The sequence below is a fragment of the Mytilus californianus genome, unplaced genomic scaffold (genome assembly GCF_021869535.1).
Source record: "Mytilus californianus isolate M0D057914Y unplaced genomic scaffold, xbMytCali1.0.p SCAF_1, whole genome shotgun sequence".
NCBI classification, from domain to species: Eukaryota; Metazoa; Mollusca; class Bivalvia; order Mytilida; family Mytilidae; genus Mytilus; species Mytilus californianus.
The window spans coordinates 66086847-66111315 of NW_026262581.1; the positions used below are offsets into that span (position 1 = coordinate 66086847).

The following is a 24469-nucleotide window of genomic DNA, read 5'->3' on the forward strand; positions in this document are numbered from 1 at the left end:
GTGTATAAAATTTTCTTTGATTAGGGGCTGACGGGTTGCAGCAGTCCATTCCATTATTCAAAATAAGCTATTTCTTAATGTTCACGCGTATTTCGATATTTAGGTCCTTCGTTACTCCTCTAATATGCGTTGCGGAACATATTGACTATATACCTTTTGTTCCTCTCTTAATAAGCTTTCGAATGAGGTATAAGGTATATCTATAATTAGGGGCTAAAGGGTCGCAGCAGTCCATTCCATTATTCAAAATATCCATTTCATTATTCAAAATTGGCTATTTCTTAATTTTCACGCGTATTTTGGCATTTAGGTCCTCCGTAACCCCTCTAATGGTCATTGCGGCACATATCGTTTATACTCAGTTTATTCCTCTATCAATAAGCTTTAATTTGGTGTATAAATTTTTCTTTGATTAGGGGCTGACGGGTTGCAGCAGTCCATTCCATTATTCAAAATAAGCTATTTCTTAATGTTCACGCGTATTTCGATATTTAGGTCCTTCGTTACTCCTCTAATATGCGTTGCGGAACATATTGACTATATACCTTTTGTTCCTCTCTTAATAAACTTTCGAATGAGGTATAAGGTATATCTATAATTAGGGGCTAAACGGTCGCAGCAGTCCATTCCATTATTCAAAATATCCATTTCATTATTCAAAATTGGCTATTTCTTAATTTTCACGCGTATTTTGGCATTTAGGTCCTCCGTAACCCCTCTAATGGTCATTGCGGCACATATCGTTTATACTCAGTTTATTCCTCTATCAATAAGCTTTAATTTGGTGTATAAATTTTTCTTTGATTAGGGGCTGACGGGTTGCAGCAGTCCATTCCATTATTCAAAATAAGCTATTTCTTAATGTTCACGCGTATTTCGATATTTAGGTCCTTCGTTACTCCTCTAATATGCGTTGCGGAACATATTGACTATATACCTTTTGTTCCTCTCTTAATAAGCTTTCGAATGAGGTATAAGGTATATCTATAATTAGGGGCTAAAGGGTCGCAGCAGTCCATTCCATTATTCAAAATATCCATTTCATTATTCAAAATTGGCTATTTCTTAATTTTCACGCGTATTTTGGCATTTAGGTCCTCCGTAACCCCTCTAATGGTCATTGCGGCACATATCGTTTATACTCAGTTTATTCCTCTATCAATAAGCTTTAATTTGGTGTATAAATTTTTCTTTGATTAGGGGCTGACGGGTTGCAGCAGTCCATTCCATTATTCAAAATAAGCTATTTCTTAATGTTCACGCGTATTTCGATATTTAGGTCCTTCGTTACTCCTCTAATATGCGTTGCGGAACATATTGACTATATACCTTTTGTTCCTCTCTTAATAAGCTTTCGAATGAGGTATAAGGTATATCTATAATTAGGGGCTAAAGGGTCGCAGCAGTCCATTCCATTATTCAAAATATCCATTTCATTATTCAAAATTGGCTATTTCTTAATTTTCACGCGTATTTTGGCATTTAGGTCCTCCGTAACCCCTCTAATGGTCATTGCGGCACATATCGTTTATACTCAGTTTATTCCTCTATCAATAAGCTTTAATTTGGTGTATAAATTTTTCTTTGATTAGGGGCTGACGGGTTGCAGCAGTCCATTCCATTATTCAAAATAAGCTATTTCTTAATGTTCACGCGTATTTCGATATTTAGGTCCTTCGTTACTCCTCTAATATGCGTTGCGGAACATATTGACTATATACCTTTTGTTCCTCTCTTAATAAACTTTCGAATGAGGTATAAGGTATATCTATAATTAGGGGCTAAAGGGTCGCAGCAGTCCATTCCATTATTCAAAATATCCATTTCATTATTCAAAATTGGCTATTTCTTAATTTTCACGCGTATTTTGGCATTTAGGTCCTCCGTAACCCCTCTAATGGTCATTGCGGCACATATCGTTTATACTCAGTTTATTCCTCTATCAATAAGCTTTAATTTGGTGTATAAATTTTTCTTTGATTAGGGGCTGACGGGTTGCAGCAGTCCATTCCATTATTCAAAATAAGCTATTTCTTAATGTTCACGCGTATTTCGATATTTAGGTCCTTCGTTACTCCTCTAATATGCGTTGCGGAACATATTGACTATATACCTTTTGTTCCTCTCTTAATAAGCTTTCGAATGAGGTATAAGGTATATCTATAATTAGGGGCTAAAGGGTCGCAGCAGTCCATTCCATTATTCAAAATATCCATTTCATTATTCAAAATTGGCTATTTCTTAATTTTCACGCGTATTTTGGCATTTAGGTCCTCCGTAACCCCTCTAATGGTCATTGCGGCACATATCGTTTATACTCAGTTTATTCCTCTATCAATAAGCTTTAATTTGGTGTATAAATTTTTCTTTGATTAGGGGCTGACGGGTTGCAGCAGTCCATTCCATTATTCAAAATAAGCTATTTCTTAATGTTCACGCGTATTTCGATATTTAGGTCCTTCGTTACTCCTCTAATATGCGTTGCGGAACATATTGACTATATACCTTTTGTTCCTCTCTTAATAAGCTTTCGAATGAGGTATAAGGTATATCTATAATTAGTGGCTAAAGGGTCGCAGCAGTCCATTCCATTATTCAAAATATCCATTTCATTATTCAAAATTGGCTATTTCTTAATTTTCACGCGTATTTTGGCATTTAGGTCCTCCGTAACCCCTCTAATGGTCATTGCGGCACATATCGTTTATACTCAGTTTATTCCTCTATCAATAAGCTTTAATTTGGTGTATAAATTTTTCTTTGATTAGGGGCTGACGGGTTGCAGCAGTCCATTCCATTATTCAAAATAAGCTATTTCTTAATGTTCACGCGTATTTCGATATTTAGGTCCTTCGTTACTCCTCTAATATGCGTTGCGGAACATATTGACTATATACCTTTTGTTCCTCTCTTAATAAACTTTCGAATGAGGTATAAGGTATATCTATAATTAGGGGCTAAAGGGTCGCAGCAGTCCATTCCATTATTCAAAATATCCATTTCATTATTCAAAATTGGCTATTTCTTAATTTTCACGCGTATTTTGGCATTTAGGTCCTCCGTAACCCCTCTAATGGTCATTGCGGCACATATCGTTTATACTCAGTTTATTCCTCTATCAATAAGCTTTAATTTGGTGTATAAATTTTTCTTTGATTAGAGGCTGACGGGTTGCAGCAGTCCATTCCATTATTCAAAATAAGCTATTTCTTAATGTTCACGCGTATTTCGATATTTAGGTCCTTCGTTACTCCTCTAATATGCGTTGCGGAACATATTGACTATATACCTTTTGTTCCTCTCTTAATAAGCTTTCGAATGAGGTATAAGGTATATCTATAATTAGGGGCTAAAGGGTCGCAGCAGTCCATTCCATTATTCAAAATATCCATTTCATTATTCAAAATTGGCTATTTCTTAATTTTCACGCGTATTTTGGCATTTAGGTCCTCCGTAACCCCTCTAATGGTCATTGCTGAACACTCGACTTGTTATATCTATAATTAGTGGATGAAGAATAGCAAAGGTCCAGTGAAAATAAAAAAAGACCACGTAGAGTATTTTAATTTATAAATATATGTTTTGGTATTCAGGTAGTCCATACATTGAACCAAGGAATTCCTGTTAAAAATAGTTAGGAAAACCCACTAGTTTATCCTCCGAAACTAGGAACCAGATAAATAAATAAAATTAGAATTTAAAGAGTGTTTTTATTTATTTTTTCTGATATCAATTTGAATATTTGTTAGATAACACCAAAAAGACTAATTGAGAAATACGGGACATAGCTAAAATGTCACAGTCAATTTTTTTTATTTTTATTTCACTATTCACCGCTTTAACTTGAATAATGAAACATAAACTATTTCATTATTCATTATTCATCACTTGATATTGAATAGTGAATAGTGAACTATTTCATTATTCATTATTGAATTTTGAATAATGAAAAATGAATAATGGACGTACTTCAGCGCGGTGAAGAAAACAACAATTTACAAAGTTAACTGGCTATTCAAAACAAATAAATCAACCACACAACAAGCAAAAATGAGAAATGTATTGAGTGACCACTGTCCTTGTTAATGACCTAATAGTGTAAGCAACAACATGATTAAGGTCACGGGATAATCCGTGTTCAATCAATGCCAAAATGTTTCTTATTGCTTAGTAAAAAATATCGTGATGATACACGTAATAAATTTGTTTTCGATGAAAATGTGGTAAATTTCGGGTAAAATTTTAGTCTTACTAAAATGCTGAAATAGTTATACTAAAATCACTTAAATTCTTTCCGTTTTTGTTATATGATATATTTAATGTATAAACTATCTTATAAGTACTATTTTAACCACCAACAACCACGGGAACCTACGACGACAATCAAGATTGTTAAATATAATGATTTTCCTATAATTTGAAAATTGAATTAGCCGTGTGTTATCCCTTAACTTTAACTCGTTAACTAGAGGACTTTTTGGACACTGGGCACCCTACTAATTATGGTGAACTCAAGAGTCAAGATTTACCATTAATCAAAGTATAAAACTATTTTTTCAGAGACAAGTGACTGTTGTTAAACTAGTATTATGAGAACTCAATCCTTCCCTGTAATGTATATAATTCCGCTCAATCCGGTACTAGGGGCCGTCTTAAACTTGCAGTGAGGTGAGTTTTTTGGCTCCGTGTTGAAGGCCTCACTGTGACTTTGAGATGAAGATCAGCCATAAAGCGCTGTTCCTTTTTGCTTTTTGTTTTCTGCTGTGCACATACTGATTTTGTGTCATGGATGGATATCCAGTATCCTTTCTTTTCTAATATACAAATGACATTCATTGGGTGTATTGAGAATTGACGTAAAAGGAAATGAATTTCAACTGCAGTAATTGGTACTTAAAAATGCAAATACAGATTTTAAATTTAAATGAACTATTGTCGTGTCTCAGGAATAATGTAATAATAAAAAGAACTGCTATATGATTCCCAATTAACTTTATTGTTGATATCTTGGAGGTGGTTGATCAGTGTCAAACAATGTTATACTTGAGTACAACCCACAGTTTCCTGGATAAGGCGGCGGTAGGGGACAGGGATCAGCAAATTGTTGATATGGCGGCGGTTCTTGAAACGTTGTTGTGGAGAACTGGTTGTCTGCAAAAAAAATACATTCATTGTTTTTATGTTATTATTTTTCTCAGCCAACATATTACAATAGCTTTATGTGGACAGAAAATAATTCACAGTACACAATATTTACTTTTGTAAAATATTATACTGAAAGACTTTTTTTTATTGCTGATTTTATATTGTAAAAACACCTGCTCGTTCTTTTATTTTTATTTTACAGTTATAAATGTGGTCTTACTGTGTTTATTGGTGTATAAACGGTGCCGACTAACTTCTGACTGATGTTAAATTTGTGAGTAAAAGACCGAGATGTAAAACAGTGCACAATGACTTACAAAATGTTGTCGCCTGTGTAGGAATTCATACTAGTAACATCATGGAACGAGTTTATGCATGCACGCGTGTAGACATTAAAAAAAAAGCGTTTTAGCTGCCATGAAGCTCACCTTTTAAATAAATCTTAACAAACAACATTGATACTATTGAATGTGAAAACATGCTGACCTCTTTTAAATTGTATTTTTTCAATTTTGTGTCGTTTGAAATTGTCCTAGACCTCATTTTCGAATGCTACACGGCATTTCTTTTTTATTCATATGGAAAATAAATAGACAACCTTACATCTTATAGACGTTGATATAGTCTGTAAGTGAGGGTGTATCACTTGACTTCTGCTGGCGTAGGTTTTATTATGCTTTTTTATGCAAATTACAATAATAACTGTTATAATTATTGCACCAATGAAACTTCCAACTGCTATCCCTGCTACAGCATCATTATATCTAAAAACAAAAGATAAATGTGCTTACGTTTATTATATTATCATCTACACACTTTTCAATTTGCTGAGGCACCGTTAATATATTTGTATGTTGTTGAATGGAAAATTTGTTCGTTGTCGGAGTTGTTTTATCATTTTTTGTGTTTATATAGAAAAACGATGGTAATATTAGAACACCTATTGGATTCACAAAACCAAAAAAAAAAAAAAAAAAATAAAAAAACGTGTTCTTGATGTGCGAAGACATCTAGATTCCAGTATTTATATTTAAACAGTTGATTATGTGTCCAAACTTCTTGTGTTTAATACAAATTTAAACTGCTGGATCTGTCAATCTGAAAACGGCCTCACTTTGAAATTTTATCATGAATATTTAGACCTAGATATGATTCACTGCCTAACACAAAAAGATTTCTTATACAAAGATTTAAATGTGGGTCGAAATTTGTTTTCGGGTAAGGCTGTTACTTTGCAGATGCTTATGTATAAAATGTCAATTTTAGGTCAAATATGTTAATTTCGACATATTTTTTGGCATTATAGTGAAATCACATTTGCCATTTCTACACTAAAGTGTCCAGATAATGTCATTTTGTTCATTTACCAGAGGATGAATTAATTTTAAAAAGTTTCAAATCATTTTTGTTTTTATTATTGCAATGCAGGGACCAAATTATGGCGCTTGGCATTAACCTATTTTGAAATATCGTTCTACCCTTTTCTGTTTTTTAACTTTAACTGATTCTACATCAAGTTTCTTTAAAACACATTATTTAAATGAATCTAATTTATTGGAGAAAATGATGCCATATATATGCGTATATATGTAATAAGCAGTATTTACTAAGATATTTTGACGAGATTACTTTCATCTACTTTAGACACATTTTTGTTGTAACCTCTATATGGACTTCGTCCATCAAGATTCTACCAATATACAAAGAGTGTGACTTACCAATTTAATAATCAATAGCTAACCTAACAAATAGTTTTTTGATCTAACTTTAAAACCAAGAAGAGATCATTGTTTTGTAAAAGTAACTATTACTAACTTTGTATCAGAGTGGTGGTAATAGTAATCGTGGTTGTAGTGAGAATATGTATGACTTCCTTGGCTACTATTGAATGGCACTGAAACAGAAAAGATAAAAACATAATAATGTATGTTATACAAATGCAAGTAATTAGCAATGCCTGCCTGCAAACTGTTGGAGGGAGTGGGGAAATTCAAATTGCCGTTTCCATACAAATTGTGACTGATCATAGCTCACATCCTTTCTCTGAGAGTTCGGGAACAATTGTCCTTCCTCTGTTTCATTGCTTTTGTCTTTCCTCTGTTTCATTGCTTTTGTCCTTCCTCTGTTTCATTGCTTTTGTCCTTCCTCTGTTTCATTGTCCCTTGTCCTTCCTCTGTTTCATTGCTTTTGTCCTTCCTCTGTTTCATTGCTTTTGTCCTTCCTCTGTTTCATTGCTTTTGTCCTTCCTCTGTTTCATTGCTTTTGTCCTTCCTCTGTTTCATTGCTTTTGTCCTTCCTCTGTTTAATTGTCCCTTGTCCTTCCTCTGTTTCATTGCTTTTGTCCTTCTTCTGTTTCATTGCTTTTGTCCTTCCTCTGTTTCATTGCTTTTGTCCTTCCTCTGTTTCATTGCTTTTTATTTGACTAGAGGATTTCAAAATTTATTTGGATATCAATAATTTTTGTCTTGCCAGATACATTCGTTCATTTTCATAAAAGTTATCTCTGCTATATTTGTGGAAGTAACTATTCTGTCAAGTGTAAAGCATTTGTTATTATGGTTATTGTATCATCTAGTATATCCGATGGTACACTATTCTAATCAATTGGTTGGCTCTTTTAAAAGAAGACCCACGTGATATAACAAAAGATTTTTGTTGTCCAATAGAATTTGAAGTCAGTTTAGACCGACGTTCTTAAAGTCCCCCCCCCCCCCCCCCCTCTTTCCCCATTGTCAGCTTAAGTGGTCACTGTTGTTACTAAAACAGAAAATTAACAAATATCTGTTTCAATAATGGACATTTAAATGATTAACCATATTAATTTTTAAGTTTCGTTATATAGACGGGGACTGCCATCATATTTTTTAGCATTTTTGTTCAATGTCGTTTCCTATTTCTGCTTACCTTTCCAACAACCTTTATCAAATTAACATTTTCCTTTCAACTTTATGTCATTTATACATTAATGTGTCTTCCTTGTTTCTGATTCCGTATATTTTCAGTTGCCTTTTCTATTCGTGAGTACAAGTTAAATTGTTTGAGGTTTTGAGGATCTTCTTCACTTAGAATGACGCATTCTAAGTACGTTGGTATTTTACATAACAATTCATATTGTGAAAATAAAGAATAGCACACACTTAAGTCTGGGCTAACAAAATAAACAAAAATGAGAGAAAACAAAACTACCTCTTCTCAACATTTAAGATCTCATTATGACACCAATAGACGGAGAAGCCATGCACACATTATTTTCAATCGAACCACAATATTCAATTGAACCAAATCATTTATTAAACGTGGTCTATAATGGTGTCAAACACGTTTTTATTTTGTATTTGCCGGCGTTTTGCATTTGCGCCGATCTGCATTTCATTTGCGCCGATTTTTTTACATGTAAATTACAGGTAAATTACAGGTGAATGTTATTTTTCATTTATCATTATAGACCTCTTCCGTTCGCCAGTTGTACAAATGTTGTGAATTGTCAATCATAACATGTATATAACTGTTGTCCTCTGCTCACCACGGGGAGGTGGAAGTAGGATTTTGAGCAGGATAAGTCAATTTAAAAGCACTTTGTTCACATACTTTAAAATCAAGAAGTAAAAACCTAAGATAAAAGCACTCTGTTTTTACTCTGTTTATACTGAAATCACGAATTAAAAATCTATTTACAACATTAAAATCCATAAAAACGGAATATATTAAAATCATAAATCTGTTCATGCCGAGTATTTAAGGCAACACATCTAATATATTCCTTTCTTGTGATTTAGTCTCTATATTTGTCGTAAATGTTAATAACGAAGTCCATCTTTTCTTTCTCTGGCTAACTTACTGATGCGGGCATTTCTAGAGTTCGCATTTTAGCATACGTAACGGCCTGGATTTTCTTAACTTAAACATAAGTGAACAACGTTTATAACCAGATTTTACCAATATACATTTAAGGCATAGTACATGTACAAATATTTACTCACCAGTGTTAAATTGTAAATGCAATTAGGAGCAAATATAAAATCGGCGCAAATGAAAGAATGAAAATTTGAAAAATCAGCGCAAATATCATACGTCCGTATTTGCAACAAATAGAAGTATGAGTGTCACGAAAGCAACACGAGGAGGAAAGGGTGTCAGTTAGATCATGGTTAGATATATAGAAATGAGAAGGCCATATACATATAAAATAAATGTTTGCAAAGTATTTCATTATCTCAAGATACTTGAACAAAAACTACTTTGCAAGAAAAGAAATACAAGTTCGATTTCTTCATTGCTTGAAACTTTACAGTTGATTGGTGTAAATATAGAATAATAAATAAAACAAGAAAACAAACACAGAATGGTGATATGTAAATGTTGTCTCTGATTTTAAATGCAGTACTAAAGTTTTTTGCTGTACTAGCTAACTGTTTGATGTTCTTTATACTCAAACGTTCAATAGATTTTAAAACATTGGCCTAAACCAGTATCATATCTTGACGTAGTTATCAACAAATGAATAAATGAAAAAAAGAGGAGAAATGAAAAAAAAAGACGACTAACAGATAAATAACAAAACATTACGTAAACAGCAATTACGGAAAGAAACAAGTGTTAAAATGAACAAATGGTATGTCTAAACATATGTGGTTATGTCCAAATTGATTGAGTGCAGTGTTTGACATATTTCACTATTACCGTATGTAATAATAATAAAATTTTAATGTTAAAAATGATAATTATAATATTAATTTTGATTACGGAACGTCCCCGACTTAAAATCTTATGGCGAAATCATTGTTTCGTAAGTAGCATACCTATTAAAAGAAAGGATAAACTTGTCCAGTATACATCCATAAAAAATCGTCTATCCATATTACATGCACATGTTATAAAGTATAACTAATTTATTTTCAAACTGATAGATGAAGCGGCCAGTTTTAACATGCACTTTAATAATTTGATCAATAACAAATATAATTAGTGTTAATGATGTACTTTTATGTATGATTTGTCATCAATAAGTTTGATTGGGAAGTGTTAATTACCACTTGCTGCTCAATAAGTGTTATACTGTGAAATTCATTGTATGGACTCTAACAATGAATTTCGTATGCAAATCAATTTATGGAATGAATACATGTACCTTTAAGTCTTACACAAAACGATTCAAAACTTGAAAAAAAAAATACCATGTACACCTACCAAAGGACTAAGCGTATTCCAGTCCTATATGTATATTCTCACAATATATCGATATAGATGTCTTTCTTTTGGATCAAATCTTCTTACTAACGTACACAAGGAGCTGTCAAAGTCATTTTGGTACAGAGTAACGTATTGAAATGTATAAGGCTTATAAATGCCCTTTTTCTGCTATATATAATTACTGAAATATTCATTTATGCACTTATTTTTTTCATAATCGAAATGGCATTTATAGAACCTATCGGTATCTTAAAATTATTCTATCAAAGTATACGTAACAGAATGTTTGAGATGTTCAAAATTTTCTTCACCCGCAATTTATAATTTTAAATCACGTTGGTATTTTTAAGCCTGCTGTCACCGGCTGGTTTTACACTATTTGATAAATTATATAGCTGCTTGTTACATTAATGCTGTAAATCATCAAACTCAAAAGGAGGATACTGAACAAATAAACGCTATGTGGATAGTTTTTTTTATCTTTATTCATGTTTTTCAACATTGTTAAGAGTATGGTACAACGAATTTTTATTGTATGAATTTTAAACTTTAATGAGTTCTGTAAATAATTTAATTTTTTATCCTGTTTAGACAGAATATTTTGTGTTATGTATATGTGTATGGCTCTTTGGAGTCTGAAATAAAGAATGTCGTATCTTAAGCGGTTTTATTATAGTTAAACAAGCTAGAAATGTGCACTCTCGACAATTTAGAATTTTATAACGAACTATGAAACACCTGATCTGAAACACACATGTGGATAGTATCTTTAGCTGTATTCATAGTACAAGATATTAAAACTAGAACTACAACTAGGAGTAAAAAACAAAAATTAAAGGCCTTGCAAGGTAGTATCATAAATTAAATGCATGTGGTATTTTTTTATGTGTGAATGATAGAGAGAAATAGAAGCCTCGATCTCATCACCTATTATCCTCATCAGGAATCATCTCTTTCTTATTCTATAATAAATTTATTATTATGTTTTATTATTCATCTTAATTTTTAATCTAAGAGAAAGTACATTTTTATCTAACACAGCTGTCCATGTAAGAACTAATAACATGTATCAACGTGTTATTAATTCTTAAAAGGAAAGATAGGAAACTGTATGGAGATGTAAAAGAGATTCTCATATTTAAAATGTATCTAAGAAACTTTTATATCCTTTGAATTGGATCCATATTTAAGAATTGTCTACAACATATCAAAACAAAAGTATAACAAGTATACCAAACTTCAAGGTAAACTCAAAAATGGAGAAGTCAATGAAAATAGAAAACATCAAAAGTTAGACTTCACCAACCAACGGAACCAATATGGAAAACAGCTGTCATATTCTTGACTTGGTACAGACATTTTTCGAAGAAAATGGTTGGTTAAGCATGGTTTTATAGATAGCTAAACCTTCCACTTGTATGACAGTTGTTTTATAATTCTATTATATTGACAAAGTTTGGTAAGCAACAAAACAAATATAAAAGGATAATATGACAATAATTGGAATTCAGCAGCCAAAATTGGGTAAACATTCATGACAAACATACAACACAACTGACTAAAAAATTCAACAATCATACAAATAAATAAAAAAAAAAAAAAAAAAAAAAAAAAAAAAACGCAAACAAAAACGTTTTTGTAGTTGATAGTAAATTTGACAAAGACATCAACACATTTGTTTTTGTAGTTGACACCAACAAAAAAGTTTTTGTACGTGCTCGCATTGCAACAAATATTTAGAATATACAAACACATAGAAATTCATGCATAAGCTGATATCATTCCGCACATAAAGTTTGATTGATTGACTATTGGTTGTTTTACATCCAGAGCGTAAAGTTTGATGAAACCCGACTTTTCTATGATGATGGAGAACAATCTTGTTTAATTGTTCCGTTCTTATACGATATCATGTTCAACTTTGAAATTGATAGACTCAGTTGTTATAAGAGATATTTTAGGAAGAATTTGATTCATTAAGGGCAATAAACATAGTTTATTTCAGTGAGTACTGTCTTTATGAAGATGACCGTGTGTTCTTTATTATGTTACATCTCTATCAAGCAATATCCAACTTGTTTTGCTAGTAATTATACGCTGGTGGTGGTGGATACGGATCGTCCTGAGACTGTTGCTGTTGACCATATGTAAAAGCAGTTCCAAACTGGGTGGTAGTGTGGTGTGAAAAATTATTACCATAAGTTCCACCAACTGGAAAAGAAGAAATGCATCATGAACAACTATTAAAAAGTAATAACACCGAGTAGGTTGGGGTTAGGGAGGGGTGAGAAAACCGTATATTGGAGAAAAAAACAGAAAAAGCAACGAATAATAGAAAAAAAATCAACGATACCCGTCTCAACCCCAAAGACAAAAACCAAATAATAATCGGATGAAATAGTGTGCTTCAGAAGGATATGAAAATCATATCATTGTTGTAAAAATCCGTTGATGAGTCATAACAGGTGAAACGACAAATATGTGCTGTTTACATCGTATTCCTTTAGAATGATATAGGTCAGAGATGTCTTTGTTAGGTTTGCAAAATGTTTTTTATGATTTATAACATTTAGAATCTATTGTGTTCAAATTTCAAAATGTACAATGTTCCTGATATGGTATTTTGCCTGTTTTGTTGTTTATAACTAATAAGTATAGGTATGTGAAATGCACTCTTAGTGTATATTTGTGTGTTTTTTTCTGTGCATGTACTGATTTCGTGTCATGGATGGATACCCCATATCCTTTGTTTTTCTATTAGAGCAAAACCCTTAAAATTAACTTCCGTTCTATAATACAGTATTTTATTTTTTTAAGAAAGGAAAACCTCGAGAGGCGTCATTTTCCTCCATATTCCTTTCTACTATGTAGTTATATAATCATGATGATAAACTTACACTGAGTTCGTGTTACAGTAGGAACAGTTGTTGGATTAACCACGCGTCCTGGTCGTGTTTTTGTTTTATTACAGTACCAGATGACAATGAATGTTACAATTAAACCTAGTACAACAAGACCACCAAAAACTCCTCCTATTATTGCAACATGATCACTGTCAAAAGAAAACGTAAAAGATCAACATTAACACAAAATGATTTTGGAAATATGTCAAATATCACCATTTTTATCTGAAATGTCAATGAATTTCAATTTTTTATTAAAAATACATTAACCATGCTCAAAAAAGGTATAGACTTTTAACCATTGCTTTGACTAAAGATTATGTAAAAGTTAAACTATCCCAGAACCTAGTTTACAGTCATACGTGTATATTATGAATTAATTAAGTTAGCAGCTTTTTTAAGAATAGAGAGATCTGATGACTATACTTATGGCGTCAGATTTAAGACCGCAATAAATAGAGAGTTGAAACACAGACACATTTTATCGGACATCAATAAATGTTGGTGACCACAAAACTTGTATAGAGTCAATTTCAGTCGTTCTTTCTCAAAAACTCTGAGTCAGAACATGTTGCGTAAGATTCAAACCATCATAAAACCGTCAAAATAATGTGAATATGCATTTACTTAACGTATCTATACATATACGTAAACGCTATAAGATGGGAAAGAAGGTTTGTTCCATCTTCGAAATAGAAAGTTGACAGTGGGAAATTCAAAAATGTTATTTTCATCTTTGCTTCCAGTTTGAAGTCGTCCATCCGTGTCTTTTTCAGAAAAAAAAATTAAACATTTATTGGTGTCCGATAAAATTTGTCTGTGTTTTAACTCTCTATTTTCTGCGGTTTTACATCTGAAGACACCAAGATAGTCTTCTGATTTGCTGGGCAAATGATGCGTAATTGTAGGAGACGTTAAATTTTGCGGACGCCATCACGAGATTGGTTGACTGTTTCACAGGTGACGACGAATATGTTCTTATTGTCGTAACTATAATCCCGTCCCATTTTCCTCAAATGAGACCTACCGAATAAGACTTATCACCGGGTTTGTACTTGCATGAAAAACTCGGCCATTGCATTACGTGGTGCAGGATCTGCTTTCCCTTCCGGAGCACCTGAGATCACTCTCAGTTTTTTTGGTGGGTTTCGTTTTGCTCAGTCTTTATTTTTCTATATTGTGTTTTATGTACCGTTGCTTGTTTGTTTGGCTTTTACTTTTTTAGCCATGGCGTTGTCAGTTTATTTTCGACTTATGACTTTGAATGTTCCTTTGGTGTCTTTCGCCTTTTTTTAGCCTTAGCTCGATGTACCCGATATATCGCCGTTGAGCGTGTTCTTGGTTTGTGCATTCAAAATGGATGTCCGAGTTTTTAACTGTTGACTTTTCCCCCCATTGAGGCACAAATGACAATTAGAGTAACGTTTGAATAATTTAAATAAAAATAACCTTTAATACTCTTACGGCTGCTAAACTGATGAAAAAGACAACTTGCTATTGCACTTAAAAAATAATATGATAATTCCAATGTTGCTGCTTCGTTTCATTAATAGACTATGCGATCCAAAAGTTAAAAAAAATAACTTGAAATATCTCACAACTGACCAATTGCTACATGTATACTTAATGTATTATTTCATAATTTTAGTAGGTGACTCCAACCGTTATTATTATGACAGCATCCTTTTCTTCAAATAAAGAAAAAAATCATCAAAACACTGGAAAATTATATGAATGGATTTGCTACTTAATTTTGAGGGTAAAAGATACAATTAAAAGGTTCCTTTAAGCATCATGGCTGATAACACAAATCCCCATCGAACATGAATTAATGAACCTCTTCCCTGACGATCATCGAAAAGGACTACCATAGTAGCTAGAAATAGATATTAAGTTAGATTAAAAAATCAACAAAGAATTCAGCCTTACAGAATGATTGCTATAAATGTTGAAATGATTCAAAATATGACATAAAGGTAATAGCTGTATTTGCTATATGTGATAGCTTCCATAATTCCTTAATACGAATAGACAATGTTACAAAAATGTCAGTTATGGTACTTATTTCTTATCATTTTGAACCAAATGACGATATAAAAAAGAAAATTTGAACTTGTATCAGATCTATTTGATCACATTCAATTACATGTCTCGCAAAAAACTTGCGACTAAGATTGATCGTAGGTATACTGAATTGTTCATGACTTACGATCAATTTTAGTCGTAAGTATTTTTGTGAAATCGACTCCAGGGTCACAATAATTAGTATACGTATTATAATAAGTGTAATAAAAGTTTTACTTACGAGTCAGGGTCACAATAATTAGTATTCGTAGAATAATGAGTGTTATAAATGTCCTTCTTACGAGTCCGGGTCACAATAAGAAGTATATATACTATAATGAGTGTAATAAAAGTTTACTTACGAGTCCGGGTTACAATAATTAGTATACGTATAATAATGAGTATTATAAAAGTCTTACTTACGAGGAAGGGTCACAATAATAAGAATACGTATTATCATAAGCGTCGTAATTGCCGAAGCAATTATCGTCGTCTTCTGTTCCTCCCTTAGTCACTGAAAATATAAGTAAAGGAATGAATACATTTTATGTGCAAAAGCAAATAGAAATTATTACTAAATGGAGACTTAGCACTTCGCAGCACAACTTTCAAAAGCATCATAAACAGAAACTTTGAATATATCTGGCAACCTTTTAAAAGACCCATACAAAACACCAAAATACAAGAGATCATTACCAACAATAAGACCTAAGGAGGACACACCCTTTCATGGGTTAACACAACAAGTTGCCGGAAAAAAAATGGAATACTGAACGCCATCAAGAAGGCCAGGGAAACAGAATCGAAAAGTCACGGACGGAAATAAGGAACTTAAACAAGAAATACATTTGGAAATCAAACAAGCTAGCAAGACGTATTTATATAGAAGATGTAAGCATAATTCATAAAGATAACTCTAAAAATCTTAGTCATACACCACAAACAAGGATCAAGAATGGGCATTAGTAGCACCTTTAAAGATCAATACAATCTGATTTCTACAAAGTGGAAATAAGAACAAAGCTTTTCCAACAAAAATGGGCCAAAATCTACGATAGTCGAAGAAAAACTGTCCACAAACTGTTAAAAAATGTTAAACCTTATAAAGCTATTGGTTCACAGTCAATGCCGTCTTTTATACTTAAAGCAGGGACAGACTAAACTAAATCGCTCTTTTTTCTTACACAGCTATACCAAACATTAATGATCGCTTGAAGGTTAGAAGAACAAATGACAAACGAACTTCAACACAAAGAAGAAGTAGAAGAAGACATTTTATCATGTAAGTTTATGAATTGTTTATCTTTAATCAATCAAATGCAGCATTTTGCGAAGATATCAATACCAGAACTGACAAAGTTTTCACGAGAAGTTTAAAGACGTTTTTACCTTACAAATACTGAAGCATATCATAATTCAGAACGTTGCTTTATTTGTGCTTACATATAAGATAATGCCCAACCGAAAGCATACCCAAACGAAATCTACAATCAATGATGATCAATTCAATTGGTCGAATGTAAAATAACAAACATTTTTCTCTCCTAAGGATCATTTCCACATCTTTAATTTTAACTTTTATGGTTTATTTTGTATTTCTAAAATAAAAGGAATAAGAAGGACACTCTTAACCAAATTCAAAATACTGTTCAATGTACATGTACTGCTATGTAGTCAGGCACGAGACGAGATCTGAAAAAATAGAATGTAAAATGTATATGTTCCGGACCATACGAGTATTTGGACCTTACGCGTATAGTCATGACCATCTGCGTATATACTCACATGGTTCGACCATACGCGTATGGTCCGGGTAATTAACATGATGAACGTTGAAAAGGTGTCACACAAATTGAGAGTTTCAAAAACTAAATTTGACTTATTCAATCATATGGTAATCATTGCTACATAATTAATTTAATAAAGTGAATATTACTTAAAAGTTAGAATTATAGTAAAATATTTTTTTACATGGTCATTATCGATTGGTCTTTATGAAACGCAATATGTCGACTTTGGAAAATTACTTCTATAAATAAATAAATGAATTGTTAAGAAATAAGGCAATTGCTCAATTCACAGGAACTTTGGTCATTGAACCCTCTTCCTTTTCTTTTTTCAAATTTCTTTTGGTGTTTAAATTTGATTTTATTACATTATAATTTCTTAAATGTTCCTTATAAAATGTTTTAAGTTAATTCGTTCATGTGAAAAAAAAAACATGCCCAAAACATATATGGTTTCACGTACAGACGAATATTGGCAGTATAAAAGCAGCGATTTAAATTGACACGAGCGAATGCAAAATAACAGATACACCAAGATTCAGACAATATTTAAAAGATAATGGAATTCCAATAGTATAACTTGCGTCGTTTTTTGTTTAGGTAGTGAGCTGGGTGTTCCTGCAAAGGAAGTTATGATTATTCGAAAAATACCTATATGGTCTTAAACTCATATGGTCTGGTCCGTTAAAATCCAAACGAGTATAGTACTCATATGGTCCGACCATACGCGTATGGCCGGACCATACGCGTATGGCTGGACCATACGAGTATACCCATTTGGTCATTACCATACGCGTATGGTCCAAATACTCATATAGTCCGGAACATATACATACGTTATAATACACTATAGTGTATTCAGTATATTTATACATATGTTTTTAAATCACGTCTCATACCTGTGGCCATGTATTGTCTTTGGGATACACAATATGTACTTTGTGGTTAGTGGTGTTCTTTGATACAAAATTTTACAACACATGTAAAAATTAGCAATTCTGTATTTAAATGCCTTTAACAACAACAGGTGGCCCTGAATTACATTTTGATTCTATGTATATATGCAAAACTGATAAAAATTGTTGTAGGTATATGATATTGACCTCTTGATATTCAAATGCTAATAGAATCTGACAACTTTTTAATTTTGACTTTGCGAATGAAACCAATATTGGGCCTATATCTTCCTTTTTGGAAAAATAAAGCAATAAAATCTTTATATATTGAATTTTCAAACAAGATAAGTATTGACTCATTTTATAAATTTATATCAGTAGCATTGTAAACATTGTTTGGTGAACTTGTATGAGTTTAACCCGAATAATCCAGTTGTTATATTCCGATCACTACGACCACTCCATTAATAACTCCATCATCCTCACATTTCAGAAGTAAGTTTGGTTCAGTAAATAAATGAATCCTGATTTACTGTATGTTCAAAAAGACACAAGTAGGAGATATTCTTCTTCATTTGAGAGTGTGGGATATGTAGAAAACTACAATTCAGAGCCGATTAACAAAATAAACAAAAAAATATATCTAGACATTCGTACGTTACTAACAATTTTAATACGGTGCAAACGTTTAGACCAGTATAGGGCTTTTACAAATAATAAATCCGATCATGATAATGTTAAGGTGTTTCAGTTACATCGGTACGATATATTGTTTAATATAAAAAAAAGTTATGTTTCTGGATTTTGCAATTCCGATATAAACGACATACAAAGTATTGGTGTATTGAGGGGTAAATGGTGTTCTTTACAGATGATTATCATATGGAAAATGTTTATATTTTATGATAATCACAAACTCGTCTATGTGACAAGTGTGTCTGTTCAAAGAATGCGTGTCTGTCAGTGAGTAATACTGTCTCGTCCTGAATTTTGTGTTTTGTTAATTGGTGATAGGGGCCGTAATGTTAGTTTAAACATATTTTATTTGCTAAATATCAGCAAAATGGATGAGACACAAGTAAATCATACTTATGAAGTCTTCTCCATATTACAATACAAGTATATATACAATAATAACATTATGAGCATGCATGTAAAGCTAACAAATTCATTAAATATTATACGAACTATAAATAAAAAGAAAAAAAGAACAAGAAGAATGGAAAAGGAGGAAAAGAAAAAGAAGCAAATTATATTTTCTGTGATGTTGACTTAGGTTTGATGGTGATGATCATCCGTGCCGGTAGCAATTATATTTTATGAAGGTACTAGAAAGGCCGTAATGTTACTGCCGCATTGCGATTTAAATCTGACCAGTACAGTATAAGCACTTGTCCGTTATTGTTAACGGTATGGTCAACGTAACTATTCTGTCAATTTATCGATGTTTATTGTTAGTTAAGCTTAGTTATTGTACAAGAAAAAGAGGAAGGGCCCCCTTTCCCGTCCCCAGTCATAACAGGAACATTTGTTTGCCTTTGACACCGAGAACATTTGATTTGAAATTCTTGAACATTTTATATCTTTTCAATTGTTTTAGTAAATAACTGCACGTTTTCTTTAAAACACGAATATATTTAAAAAAAATTACCACTTTAAAAAAATTTCCCCCATTCTAAATGCAAGATGGCCTTTATTCTACCTACTTAATTTCTTATTTAATTAAAACTTTATGACTATGTGTCATGCTGTTCCTTTGAATTAAATTATCCGTAAAATCTCTCTATTATAATTATATTTATGTATATATGTCACTGATGAATAGTTAGCTAATTGGCAATCAAACGTCTACTGATATTTGTATATACTACATTGATATAAGTAATGCTGAGTAGAGAAAATAATGTCAAAAATAAATAGGGAAATTATTCATAAGTTTTTCTTCTACATTTATACATTTGCAAAGATGTAAAGGAGGCTTGACTTAACGCAATATGCAGCCAGAAAGTCATGTATTGAATAACGTATGCTTCTGGTGCATAATTATGTAAAACAAATATCTAAGTCAGATATTTTGATTTTTTTTATAAGAGTCTCACGGACCCGGCCAATCCAAACCTTGACAAACAGGTCGTTCGACGATAGAGATTATTTGAAGATGTATACGAGACAATTCAAATGATTTATAAATAAAAATTTCACGAAACTTATGTGATTTTGTTATTCTGAAGTTTTATACCATGAAAAGTAGGTCTTTTCACACAAAGAGCTTCCTCTAAAGTAAACAAAAGGATTGTAAATGTATCTATTACAAATGATATCCAGTTTATTTCAAACCGTTAAAAGAATGAAAAGATAAGAAAAAACCTAGAAGAAACAGTGGAGGAAGACAAAGTACATAAAAAACATATTCCCATTAGGTCACAATTCAATTTATTTAAAATTGTTTTTTTTTCATGATCCATGAGTCAATCTAAATCTGAACATAATAATAATGCATTAAGGTCACTGTGATTCTTAAAGGGTAAAAATAAAACGCAGATTATGACTTGTGTTCTAATACAACTAATTTTCTCTGGAAATTATATATCTGCATGATATTTAATTGTACATCATTAATAATTATAACGCCAAGACAAATGTCGGAAATCGAATCTGTAAATATTTGCCTATAAAAAATTATAAAATTATCTTCCTTATTAGTCCTATGCATATTGGAAAGGATAATTTTTAATGTTATTATTTCAGATTGTTCATGACAGTTTAAACCTACATGACAGCTAAAACCTACATCTTTATTCGTTCAGTGTATGTTTACTTGTTTTTGTTAATATGTCTTTTGATTGAGTTAAGCCATTTCAATCGATATTTTATAGTGTGTCTTTTTATGTTGTGATGTTACACTATTATTTCAGGCTAGGGTGAAGGTTGGCGCCTGTTAAAACGTTTAAACCCGCTGCATTTGTTTGCACCTGTCCTAAGTCAGGAACCTGTTGTTCAGTAGTTGTCGTTTGCTGATGTGGTTCATAAGTGTTTCTCGTTTCTCGTTTTTTTCTTCATATAGATTAGACCGTTGGTTTTCCCGTTTGAATGGTTTTACACTAGTCTTTTTTGGGTCCCTTAATAGCTTGCTGTTCGGTGTGAGCCAAGTCTCCGTGTTGAAAGCTGTACTTTGACCTATAATGGTTTACTTTTACAAATTGTGACTTGGATGGAGAGTTGTCTCATTGGCACTCATACCACATCTTCTTATATCTATGTAGGAAAACTGAAAGAATTAATCAAATACAATTCTTAAAGGAACTTGTACCAGTTCTATCCCAAATACATTTCACCTTTTTTTAAAGACCACTCTGAAACATACCGAGAACAACTCATTAAACATATTCTTCCAAGCTATATTAACTCGCGTGTTTGTATATATATGAATATAACGAAATCAGAAAACTATATTTTAATTAGATTGGGTTTTCATGAATTTCAGATTTTTTCACACGCATATGTTAGATGGTAACGAAATCCATCGTGCAAGCTTTCTAATAAAACAACATATGTACGTTGCATAGGATATCAATTGAAATTAAAAGCACATATAAACGATATCAACAATATCCAGTTTAATATTTTCACATTAGACTAACATTTATTCAAATAGAAATCTCTCTAAAAACACTTTTTCTCACAACAATACTTATTTATCAGAATTATAGCCTTAAAGAAATCACTGCGTATACTCTAAGTTTTGTTTTACAGTAGATTTTATACCCCAACCCCTGTTTCAATTTTTTAAAGAATTTGAAAACAAAATTTTAATTGTTGTCAGCTTACCCTATGTGCATGTTTTCTGACATGAAATGTCTAGAACCTGTTTGAAACTATTCTGATAAGAAATTGAAAGCATTTCAGAATACTATAAATGTAAAGTTTAGTAGTCAATCATTCCAACATTCAAGATTATATAAAGTATCCAATCCTGCCTTTGTTTCCAGTCCACATCTTAATGTATGCCTCTTTGTCAATGAAAGTTCACAATGTCTGCCTCAAATGGTCAGTTTAGAAATCTTGTCACAACAGTATCATCTCTAACCGTATATCTAACACAATTTAGCTAATATATGAACTAAAAGTGTTTAAACAGAGATTCACTTGTTGTCGAGTATCGAATTGCGAGTTACGAAAGTCGAGTTGCGAGTTACGAAAGTCGAGTTGCGAGTTACGAAGGTCGAGTTGCGAGTTACGAAAGTCGAACAATACTGTATACAATTCTATAAGCAATCATCATTCAAAAATGTTAAAGAGGTACATCAACAAATTAAAATAGTTTTCCCCATTTTCAAGCAGATCTAATTTTGTAACTCGCAACTCGATTTTTGTAACTCGCAACTCAACTTTCGTTACTCTCAACTCGACCTTCATAACTCGCAACTCAACCTGGTAACTCGCAACTCGACTTTAGTTACTCGCAACTCGACTTTCTTAACTCGCAACTCGACTTTTGTAACTCGCAACTCGGACTTTTCAATTCGCAACTTGCAACTCGACGATAAGAAACCCTCGTTTAAACAAAGCCATATTTGCAAAAGTTGTATGTATGGAGTTACCAGTCTGATGTATGAATTCATTAAAAGTTTCATAGGACTGACTGCTAACATCCAATTTTCCATAACTTCCAAATACAGTTATTGTTTCCTATACAAAAGACCTTTGAAATAATAAAATCATAGTATTTACAGGTTAAATTATCTGTTTTATGACCCAGGGGGTAGTCATTTTTCTCTGTTTTTTGCCACTTGGGCATCAAATTTCCTAAATTATTCTGCTGTTTCTAGCAATATGGAATATTTAGTACATATTTAGGATAGAACACACTATTGTTAGTTTTACTGAGGTATTTTTGTATTTCTAGCCTGTATTTTTTTATGCCATGGTCACGAAAAAGCACTTTTAGGTGTAACGGCTTACTTTTGGATTATCGACAGGACAAAAATACACCACCAACAATATTCAGGAAGGATCTATGAGTTTCAATGACTGCGAAGAGCAAATATAAGCACTTTGAATTCTAAACAAATTGAATTACAAATATGCATATATTATGATTTTTTTGCATTCAGGGCTTTAAGTAGACTATGCATACTGTAAACTGTGAATTTATGAGTCATCATAGTTAAGACCCAGGATTTTCTCAATCTTCATGAAATATTTATAAAACTTCATATTTGAGTTAATTTCATTAAAATCTCTGATAAAAACCAGATTTGGTGAAATTCTGTATGTTCTCTATTTCCTCCCAATATAGGTTGCATTTTTGTAAATATAGACACTGCAATGGCCCATAGGAACTCCCTTTGCGGCTTAAACTGTACCACTTTTACTATGAAGTTTCGTAAAAAATTATATCCTAGAATGGAAAGTTGATATGCACTACTATATAATTCAAAGGTCAAAACATAGGGCTGTGCGGCATATTTTCAACATTTATATGCCTCGAACTTGTTAGAGTTTAAACTTATACTAAAAGTCTGTAGTACCCCTACCTTTACTTTGTGCCTACGTAAAAATTCAATTTTCACCGCAACAATATGTTTTTATAATGGTAACATTCCCAAGTTATGTTTCTATGAGATGAAACATAGAGATCATATCTGGGAAACAGTACGTAAACAAAACGAAATAACTATGAATATTATATATCTCCCCAAAAGAGGCGTGGTTTTAGAAACAGCTGTATTTACAAAGTGCAACCTATAGACAGGCTATGTTATAATTACTACCCTTTTTAAAACACGAGGGCTTATTTTTGTACAATAAAATAAGCCGAAATACAAAATTAATATCCTCTAAATTTCCGATTGAAAGTCAATTTGGACAGTTGATATGAATTGGTGAATTCGTTTTAAACGTCCGGGTTTAGAAAATACATTTTTTTGACCAATCATTTGTTCTTTTACATGAAGTAACCATACCCTCCAATATCAGAAACTTTCAATAGCTAGATTTATTTCTGTATTACTCCCCCCTCCTTTTGTTTAGCATATCTGAATGTATACTCACCCAACAACAGCAACGGTATCAAGATATTAAATATTTTATGTAAAACGCACTTCATACTGGGAACGCTCTTCAAAACAAAAGAGACATGTGATGGATAATTTGAATGCTATCAAAATATCTGTTTAAACATATACGGTTAATTGAATGTAATGTTTTTAAACAATACAAAGCCATTGATTTTAAAATCTGAATAGTCACGATACTTATTTATAAAAATCATATTACGAAATAGTAATTACGTACCCATATATAATAATCTTGACACTAGCTTACAGTCCTTCCTCCATGTACTAGCTTACAATTCAGGAAACACAAATTCGGCTAGCAAATCTAACTTGTAAGCTAAATTACATCAAGATGTCATTCAATTTTATTAAATGTATTTCATTTATCATGCTTTACCATAAGATAAAATTAATTTGTCGAAAGA

The 24469-nt window shown here is 32.1% G+C and overlaps 1 protein-coding gene and 1 long non-coding RNA gene across 2 annotated transcripts; both read right to left on the reverse strand.

Moving 5' to 3' along the window:
- Positions 1-4989: 4989 nt before the first annotated feature.
- On the reverse strand, positions 4990-7844 carry LOC127723044 (uncharacterized). The gene is made up of 3 exons (XR_007991829.1): positions 6961-7844; positions 5749-5909; positions 4990-5151 (listed from the first exon to the last, which is right to left on the reverse strand). It is a non-coding gene; the product is annotated as an uncharacterized LOC127723044 (long non-coding RNA).
- Positions 7845-10987: 3143 nt separating this feature from the next.
- On the reverse strand, positions 10988-24160 carry LOC127722997 (uncharacterized). Its single transcript, XM_052229413.1, has 4 exons — positions 24040-24160; positions 15726-15816; positions 13233-13387; positions 10988-12546 (listed from the first exon to the last, which is right to left on the reverse strand). Exons 1-4 carry the CDS (start codon positions 24092-24094, stop codon positions 12419-12421), a joined length of 429 nt encoding a protein of 142 aa, XP_052085373.1. The 5' UTR covers positions 24095-24160; the 3' UTR covers positions 10988-12418.
- Between the last annotated feature and the right edge of the window lie 309 nt (positions 24161-24469).

Excerpts from the sequence above, each read along its gene's own strand:
- LOC127722997 (XM_052229413.1), bottom strand. The coding sequence starts at position 24,094 with ATGAAGTGCGTTTTACATAAAATATTTAATATCTTGATACCGTTGCTG. Across the intron at positions 13,388-15,725 it reads TATTATTGTGACCCTTCCTC|TGATCATGTTGCAATAATAG; the intron begins GTAAGTAAGACT and ends TTCTTTTGACAG. Across the intron at positions 12,547-13,232 it reads TACTGTAACACGAACTCAGT|TTGGTGGAACTTATGGTAAT; the intron begins GTAAGTTTATCA and ends CTTCTTTTCCAG.